Below are 9,779 nucleotides of genomic sequence, written 5' to 3'. Positions count from 1 at the left end.
AGTTTCAGAATTGTCAGCTGCCCAGAATCACTTGGCTCAGATGATTGGCTATAGAGATTGATTGAATAAATAAAGACATAATTGGTACCAAACTCTCCTTAGAACAGTGTAGATACTAGCACATTAAAACTTTAATGGATAATATTTCCAGTCTCATTTATTTATAATTGTGAGCTCAAGGTATATAATTCATCTCTCATAAACTGCTATCTGAATAGTTGTGCACTTTGCCATTTACTCCATACATTGACTAATTTCAGCCTCTTCAGCAAACTGAATAATTATGGACCAGGCTGCTGAAAATACCCAACGACTGCCAATTTCCACAATACTCTTAGTTGGAATTAAAAGCAATAATAGTTTAATAACTGGGAAACTGGCAGAAAAAGCATTGCATGGGAAGAGGGGGCTACTGTACATTATGTACCATTTGAAAATACTATTGTAGTCTGAAAGGGTTTAAGTTCCATTTGTTTGACATAAAGTAAAAATATTTATTATAGGAAATACTCATACATTCACCACTTTTGCAGAATAAGACTCACGTATCCAAGGATAAAGTGATTTGTTTACTTATGTATTTATTTGTTTAATTGTTTCTTTATTTGCCCCCCATCTCATGATCAAGCTACTCTTATATATTTTGGTTTTATATTGCAGGGGAGGGTGGTATGAAAACTTGTGAACAATCCATATAATCTCTGAATTAGAAGACCAGAAGACCTTGAGTTCTAGTCCCACCTTAGGCACAAAGCCAGCTGGGTGACCTTGGGCCAGTTCCTTCCTGTCAACCCTGGGAAGGAAACAATGGCAAACCACTTCAAAATTTTGCCAAAAAAAAAACCCAACAGGAACTAGTCCCAGGCAGTTACCAGGGCTCAACAATGGCTCAAAGATGCGTACACAGGTGCACATGTGCGTGCGCGCACACACACACACACACACACACACACACACACACACACACACACAGAGAGAAATATATATATAATCCAGTACTCACTTTTTCACTAATAAATTCATTTTTATACCCCTACTAGCTTTCATTGTTGTAACTTTTAGCAAAGTATATAGAAAAGCTGTGCGGTTATTAAAATCATGGAGAACTTATACTTCTCTTGATGCTGATAACCACAAGTTCCAGTTTCTTTTTCTCTTGACAATGCTGATGGATTGCTGAGAGTTATAGCTCAGCAAAATCTTTCTAGACATCTCTGCTGGATAAAAGCATGCAACTAGACTTGCTTTACTTCAAGAAGGTGGTTTCCTCACTTCCTATGGATCGTTCCTTGAGGAAAACATCAAATCTCATGCAAGGACTACATCAGGATTTTCTCACTCTGGAAAACTAACATAGAATTTCCCACTCCTATGAGAGTTTACTCATCCTAGTGAATTCATTAGGGCTACTTATAAACGTGTGCATTTAGGATCACGGCCTTTTTTGAATTGATGCCCAATTCTTTCCCTCCTTTCTTTATTAAAGCTTATTAGAATGATTCAAGAGTAGTCACACCCTTTCATCCAAGCTACGCCATAGCATTGCTATGAAGAAAAAAATTGAGACCTCTGTAAAAGCCACTCTTTGCTTCTGGAGGCCAAGTAGGATATACTGTACATTAAATAATACAGTATCTAATTTAGTGGAGCTGCTGAATTCAGTCAGTGGTGATCCATATGCTGCTTATCTGCTGATTGGTCAAGGACAATCCTGTACTTCGAACCAACTTTCCCACCCACCAGTGGACTCAGTAGAAACAATTTAAGAACAACTTTTGAAGGAAGTAAAGGTTTCTCAGTTAAACTCATCCACCCCCCACCCCACCAGGTCCCTGAAGTCTAATACTTTTATTTCCTCTGCCTCCTATCCCATCTTTTGGAACATGATGATTTGTCATCATTTCTGCAACATGGTTTAAGCCTGCATTTCAGCCAGGCTTTGCAGACATGAAAGTCCAACATATCTGGAGCACACAAAGTTGGGGAATGTTGATTTAAACTTTAGTTGGGAGAACTTGTATTCATGTTATGACAGCATATGTTGTTCAGTAAATCCAGTATAAGCAAGTGTGTGTCGGCCTATCATACACAGTCATACTCAAAATACCTTTATATTTTGGAGGACATATTTAGGAATACAGTGATGGTGTCCTTGTCGAATAGACTTATGAATGAACAAATAATTGGGTGGAAAGACAGATCTCTGCTGCCCACCTCCTTAACAGGTGAAGATCAGTTAAAAGTGACCCTTTGGTGTTGCTAAATGACTGAGTCCTTGAATCACTTTTGGTTGTTTCAATCTCCCTTCATTCCATCTCCAAAATGAGCAAAATGTGCTACTTTCTCCAAGGTTTCCAATGGACTCACAAATCAGTGTAAAGTATATAGAAACAAGTTACAACTTGAAGAGTTCACTAGCTTCCTCCATAAATCTATGTATTTAATTGGTTCTGATTTAGCTCTTTTGAGCTGAAAGAAGCCAGGATCTTGGGAACAGGTAGCATTAAACTGAATAAGGTTACTTCGGAGTGGCCATGTACTGTTAGGCATCCAGTAGCTGGGCAATCACCTCCTGCAAACCTTTCCAGATTGGGTCTCTCCCAGACTGCAGCTTTTAGGATTCCCATATTATGTTGCTCTTCATCTTTTAGAATGCCTGAGGATTATGGGCCCTTGTGCCCAAGGCGATCTGGAAGGTAGTAGGTCGGGAAGGCTACAGCGACACAGTGAAGTATCTCCCGTCTCTCCTTCAGCTTTTTGAACCTCCTGGCAGATAAATCTATGTACCAGAAGGATCATGATTAATTTTCTTTTCGGCCTTTGTCCGCCTTGGACAAGACAGGAGTCGCCTCAGGGCATCCAAGAACCGCGATCCTCCGCCGTGAAAGGATCGGTCGGTCCACGATCCCGCCGCGCTCTCCACCTCGCCTCGGTCCCTCCCTGTCCTTTTGACAGACACCGCCGGGGGCTTCGCAGACCGCCGCGGCCCCGGAAGCTGGATACGACAATGTTACGATGTTCGCAGACTGAGCTAGCCAAAGGGGAAACATGAGAAGACGCGGCTATTCACGTTCCCGGGCTAGGGCGCTCCGGTCTGGACAATAAAGACGAGCAGCCTCCGCCGCCGCGGGGCGAGAACTCTCGCGAGCGGTGTGCGTGCCGAAAGCGTGTGGCGGGAGCTGGGATGGGAGAAGGGAAGAGCGGAGCCAAGCAAACCAACGAACAAGCACGCAGTCAGACCGAATCCCGGCCCCGCAGCAATCGCAGCTCCCAACAGCCGCCAGGTACTGACCGCTGGAGGCATCCCCGGGAATGGGAGAGGAGGCGCGCGCGCTTGTCGAGCTTGACCTGAACCAAGGCAACGGGAGGGAAGGGGCCCTTCCCCGCAGACATACCTCAACCTCACCTTCGGACACCAAAGTGGTGCTTCTGTCCCGGCAACCTCTCGCCGCCCCGGTTTTCTTTCAGTCTTCCTTTTGCAAGAGATAATGGCTCTGTCCGCAGCTGGTCTCTCTCTCTCTCTTGCGGTTCCGACAGGGGAAAGAGAGCGGGAATCCTGTCAGGGCGCTGGGTCTGCAGGTGAAAAAGGTCGCTAAGGTTTTGCCGTTCCAAAGGGAGAGCTAATGCGTCCGCCGGCCGTGTCCATCACGTCCGCGGTCTTCGTAAGCGCTCGGTTTCTTCGCCGCCGCTCAGCAGTCCCGCTCGCCTAGCGCGCGCGCGACTTCTCTCCCTGCTCCCTGCTGAAACGAATCGCGTCCTTCAAGGAATGAGCGCTTTCTCTCCCCAAAAACAATATTAATGAGAATACAGTCCGGACTCCTTAGCTGCCAGAAGGATTCTCCCCCCGCCACCCCGCCACCTACACACACACACACCAAGTTATTAAGATTCATAGTAATAGCAATGACAGGCTATGAGTACTAGGTACGCAAAAGATCCTAAGGGAAGAGAGCGTTTTTATTTTTGCCTTTTCCGTTTGCTGAATGGGGGGGCAGGTCCGGCGCTTGATCTCGTAAACCCATTGCCACTAGTGGCCCAAGTGAACTGCGCCTTGTCCCATTTGTGAGCGGAACTGCCGCATCTCTAATTAGGCGAGTTTGGGACGCGCGGACCCGCAGGAGAGTCAACCGAGGCGAAGCATCCTCCCTTAGGCGCCATCTGTTCTCCAGAGTTGCGCATCCGCATTTCTGCGAAAGTTGGTGGGGCCTGGGCGAAGGAGCGCTTGCCAGCAGCGGGTTGATGGCATTTGCGCCGGCCTTTGGGGAAACTGGGTCCCGCTGCGGGAAACGGCGGCCGCCTTTTCCTGCGTGCTATTCTCTCACTACTTTGCCAATGACCCGTGTCTTTTAAGCGCCGTCTGTATTGTGCCTTAAACAAGGAACTTGAGAAGTCTAGACACGGTTGAAGCGACTTTCATAAACTGAATGTTCTCTGGATATTTGAAATTCATGTGCTGTAAATTTTAAAATATGCGTGTTTCGGCTTAATTAATTATTCGAAACTATTTATATTTCGGCAGTGGCTTTGGGTCCCTGGTTACAAATTGCAATAGGATTATTATGGCCCCTTTCTCCCTCCCAAGGGACGGGCTTGTTTCTAACTTCTTTTGGCTCTGCCGGAAGGGGACCTCTCTGGTTAACCTGGAGAACGCGTGGGAACGCCTCTGTCGGGAAGAGAAGAGTCCTGCGAACGCCTGCCAGACCGTGGCCTTCCAGTGGTGACGGCTTCAGAGGAGGAAAGGAAGGTTCTTGGGGCGTCCTCGGAGGCCAACCCAAGATGCTACCCTTTAACTTTAGGGAAAGTACCGACGATTCAGCTGAAGCCGTCTTAATGGGGTAATTTGATGGTGCCCGGAGGCTTTTCTTTCTTTTATCTTTTTGTAAAAAGTCTCATCCCTGAGGCGTTCCCACCAGTGGAAGACCCGTGTGATGCTTAAATACGGCGGTGGTCTTTGAGGTGCCAGATTCGATCTTGGGAAAAGTCCTGAGGACTGGCCTGCAGGCACCTGGGCGAGGGCTGACGACCGGAAGGGGCTGTGGGGCGCCCGAGAGTTGTTTTCTGGGCCCAGGTACACGAGCGCCGGCAGGTTCTGGTCCTCTTTTGGCCCAGTATCGCTTGTCGCCTTGCCTTGTAGGCTCTAGTCCCGCGCCGACCCGCAGAACAGCCAGCCAGGTTGACGCGAGTCCACGGCGTATTTTTTTTCCTGCGGACAAGTCCGAAAGGAGTCTGAACAACATCCTCGCAAATATTGACAGTGGATACTCCAAACGTTTTTGGAGTGGGGAGAAGGCGACGCGATTCCTGGAGGTGGCGAAGACTTAGTTTGGGGTGGGGAAGCGGGATGGCACGGGCTGTGTGTGCTGTTGGCGCTGATCTCTTGAGTGACTTTGGTCAGCAGAGAGGCCAAAGGGAGCTCCGGCCGGGAAAAACTGCCTGAGTGTGTTGTGACGAAGCGAAGGCGAGCGAAGGTAGCAAAATCTGCCAGACTAAAGGTTGGGCTGGAATTAAGGGGTGGGGGTGCAGCACCGGAGAGGGCGAGATGAAGCAGAACAAGGCCGACGACGCCACCCGGGACTCTGCTTTCATCTCTCCGCTGCTTTCATCTCTCCGCTTTCCCCCCACCCAGAAACGCGTAGATGTGAATCTGAAGGCGCTTATTGCTTGAGCGATGCTTCGTTTTCATGTTCATGTATTCGAGCGGGCAAGTTGACAAACTTATCTCGCCTCTCAAACGGGGCCCCTTCAAGCCTCTCAAAACCCATAACGCACACGCGTTTCAGAAACGATTTTTCCAAGTTTGTTTGGCTGCATCTCTTTCTGCGCATCTTTTACAGAATTCGCCCCTATTCCTCTTCCTGTCCTGACATCTCTTTGGCTGAGTTCACTCAACATGCTAAACCAGGATGCCACTGGAGGGTGGAATGGTATGTGGTTGCAGTTTCACCTGCATACGCAAATCATGGTTTGTTTAACCACGTTTTACTAATAACTATCGTTGGTTTGCTTCACAACGACCTTGAATATACCGATAGTTATTAGTAAGACGCGGTTAAACAAGACATGGTTTGCATATGCAGCTGAAACTCTAATAAGCCTTATCGCTAGAAATGAGCACCCATAGGGACAGGCAACATCACGTGTCTTTCTTTTTCTGATTGGGAAGAGCCCACCTCCGCCCCCGCCTCCAGTTTCTTCCTCTAAGTAGTTTCCATCGTAGCCCGGTCTAAGTCGTCTCTTTTCTATTTCTGATGCCCATCTTCCTCTGTCCAACTGATCTTCAAAATTCAGAGGTATGTGATATTTGATCACAAATTTTTTATCCGTATTAGTAAATTATACGATGTGAACGCTTATGGACATGCTTCTGACCCTGTCCGGATTGATCCGGGGAGCTTGAATCAATGGCCCTATCTACAGGATGCGAGAAAATTACCAGCCTTTGATTTATTTGACTTAACCTGTTTTCCATAGACTGGCACGCGTTAACTTGCGGTGTGTGAATGGTGAAGGGGAGGAGGAAGTTGAGGGGTATGGGGAACCTACCAATGGTATCCAGTGCAGGTTTCGTTTTAAACTGAAATAGCATTTGGCTACAATCCAAAAGTCAGTTGCTTGGGGCTAAATCCCACTGAATTCATTGAGTCTTGCTTTCTGCTAAACTTGCAAAGGTTGACCTTGTTTGAAGAATTTCCCATCACAAAAGTGAGATCTGTTTCCAGTGACTTGTAGGCACGTGCATGGAATGTTCTTGGGAGCAGTACAGTAGTTTGCCTTCCTTTTTCCCCCCTGAGATTTCTTCCACACACCCCTTATTTCTCAGCCTGCAGTCCTGGGATTTCCCCATAGTCTCCCATCCAAGTTCTAACAAGGTCTGATCCGGCTTAAGTTCGAATGTAGACAAGGTCAGATCTAAACGTGTCGCATATCTTTCTGTAGGTGTTCGCATTTACGGTCAAGAAAATTTTAAACCCGGTTGTTTAATTGAATAACTGAATATTCAATTTTAGCTTTGTTTTTTTCCTAATTTGCATCGAGAGCAGAGCGGAATATTTTAGGCTTGGGAGAGATGTATTTGCTTGGTATACAGAATCCTCGAGTAGTTTAAAGCACATAGGAGAAAAAGATCCCATGCATTCATAAGTCTATTCACACACCGCAAGTTAACGCGTGCGAGTCTATGGAACACAAGTTAAATCAAATAAATCCAAGGCTGGTAATTTTCTCGCATCCTGCAGATAGGGCCATTGGTTCAAGCTCCCGGGATCCATCCGTTCAGGGTCAGAAGCATGTCCATAACCGTTCACATGGTATAATTGCATTCACATGAGATTTAATGCCTGTGCATTCTCAAAAGTAAGGGGGGCAAGCACATCCTGGCTTGGAGGATGCTCAGGATTGCCTTTGTTTTTCTAAACCTCCATCAGAGTGGGAGAGTCTGCTGTTTCTGTTCTTTTCCTTGAAGCAACAGTTTAGATCCTAGATCTGTTGGTGGTCTTTCAAGAAAAAATAATGCACATTCCCCAACCATTTGTGCTTATAAGAATTTCTTCATTTCTTAGAATGGCCTCCCTCCTTTTCTGGGCAAACAGCGCTTGAGGCTGCTAAGAGTAATAAAATACAGACCATTATCCCATTTTATTAGTAAACTATTGGGGGGGTGGGGCTAATAAAATAAATAAATACATAAAAACAAATAAATGTGTAAGTTAGGCAAAACAAGTTCCCAACCTTGCATTAGCCAAGCGGGTACCTCCATTGCAATACCTGTCTGCTTCTCAGGCAAAGAAAGAAAGAAATTTCAAATTTGTATCAGATGTAATACTTGGATGAGAAAACACCAGGAAATCTGGGCTGTAGATTGGGAAACAAACCAACAACAACAACAACAACAAAAGATTACAGAAAAAACCAGTGACAAACTATTTTTGAACAACATGGAGACGTCGCAATCCGGCTGGAAAAGAGCTGTTTGTCCCCCCTTTTCCAGACCGATCTTTCTATGTGTACGTGTGTGTCTGTGTGTCTGTGTGTATGGGAGGAATAGTCAAATTATTGCTAAAACTCTCTCTGGCGAGTCCCTCTTTCTCTTGAAGAATTGGTCCTGTCACTAGGGGGCGTGCAGACAGGTGTAAAGGAGGCGGGGAACGGGACCGGCCGTGCGCTAGCCGGGAAGGGGAGCCCCAAGACACCCATATCAGCTACGCCCTCCTGACCAAGCCGCCTGCCCCCCCCCCCCAGACGGAGCTTCCGTCTCTCATTCGCGGACAGGACGGCAAATTAAGCAGGTGATGCTGGGTTTTCGTCTCCGATTCGGTGGAAGAGAATGATGCTACAAGGGATGGAAATAGCCCGGTAAAAGGAGGCGAACTCCGCAGAAAGCCCTTAAAAACCTCATAAACGCACACCGAGGTTAGAATCGGTCAGCAATACAGCAGAGCCGCCTTTCTGATTGAAGCGCGCCGCGTTTCCGTCTCTCTCCGAGCTGTAAAAGCCTTGCTTGGAAGAGGCGCAACTTTGCGCCTAGATTCGTTTTTCGCTCTGGTCAAACCGCCCACGAGATGGCTTGGTTGGCGGGACATGTGATGCGGGTTTGGGCTTAGCTGGAGCGTTTCAGAGAGCGACTGATGCCCGCTCTTCAATACTGTCGATTTTTCGATCGCCCTTCTCTCCAGCCCCGTGGCGGGGGGTTCAAAGGGCGCGCGCTCCTTCGGTAGCCCTGACGGCTACTGCAGCTGCTGCTGGAGGCTCTCCCTTCGCGAGAAAGTTCTCGTCCTCGATCTCGTTGGTCCCCCTCCCTTCCCCCGCGATGCGTCCGGTGATGTCCCGGACCCCGAATAACACGAGGTTTCTCCCTTGCAGCGCGCGCCTGTCCCCGCTGACCGGAACTGCCTGCCCGCACCCAGCCGGCCTGCTCTCGCCTGAAGGACGTTGCCACCCGCCAGCCATGAACACCATCGTCTTCAACAAGCTGAGTGGCCAAGTGCTCTTCGAAGAAAGTGCCAAGGAGCACGAGAGAAACAGCAGCCGGCCTTACGGGCCAGTCTTAGAGGTCACCCCTCGCCCGGAGGTCCTCCTGCCCGACCGTCCTCCCAATAAAGACAACCTCACGGTTCGCCATAAGAAGACTGGGTAAGCACCTGCAGGCTGCTGGCTCAGGGCTTGGAAGGCAGGTGGGAGGAAGGGAGGTTTGCCTGGACAGGAGAAGCGAGAGGCTGGAGCATCAGTTGAATTACATTCTGGGGTTGCTGTCCATCTCCACCTGCCTTTGCTTTTCCTATCAGGGGCCTTGGGTGAATGATCCAACCAACCCAACACTTACGCCCTTTTGGCAACACCTTAACTTCCAAACGTTTCTTTTTAGACTCAACTCAGGTTTACTTAAATATTGTTCCACTGAATTACTTCCACACTCTTTAAAAAGGCACAGGCATGTTTGGAAGATGAAAATCCCACTGATAGGCTGGGCAGCTGGCATTGTAGCAACTGTGAAGCTGACATGAAATGGTGGTTTGCTGGAAACCATCACCTACCTAAGTATTGTGAGAATAGGAAAAAATTGTGCCAGGATAATGACTGAAAATTGAAGTGGCTAAGCATTTACCTAGAAGAAAGAGAGACCTCACTGGGATTTATATCTGAGCAAACTGATGTTGTTTTCAAACAATAATAGTTTGAAAAGTAAGGAAACTAGCACTATCTATTAAACAGTTTTATATTTGAGAGGCAGCTAGAGACAATAATCAATACGGTGTCAATTAATTAATACAGAATTCCTTTGG

At 47.4% G+C, this 9,779-nt stretch overlaps 1 protein-coding gene across 3 annotated transcripts in view; it reads left to right on the top strand.

Annotated features, from left to right (window-relative positions):
- The first annotated feature begins 2,963 nt into the window (after positions 1–2,963).
- The window catches only part of MKX (mohawk homeobox), a 60,880-nt gene continuing 54,064 nt past the window's right edge, over positions 2,964–9,779 (top strand). Inside the window, exons 1-2 of one of the 3 annotated variants that reach the window (XM_034402582.2) lie at positions 2,964–3,284; positions 8,860–9,129. In XM_034402582.2, the coding sequence (XP_034258473.1) occupies positions 8,945–9,129 (185 nt within the window). In that variant the 5' untranslated portion in view covers positions 2,964–3,284; positions 8,860–8,944. Of the gene's footprint in view, positions 3,285–4,563; positions 4,836–8,859; positions 9,130–9,779 lie in introns of those variants that run through there. The other 2 variants (XM_087892909.1, XM_087892908.1) reach the window with 2 other exon arrangements.

Source organism: Pantherophis guttatus, chromosome 4, assembly GCF_059756535.1.
Source record: "Pantherophis guttatus breed Tessera chromosome 4, ASM5975653v1, whole genome shotgun sequence".
Taxonomy (NCBI): Eukaryota; Metazoa; Chordata; class Lepidosauria; order Squamata; family Colubridae; genus Pantherophis; species Pantherophis guttatus.
Note: the sequence above shows the minus strand (reverse complement) of the source record. Positions and strands in the feature narration are given on the sequence as shown.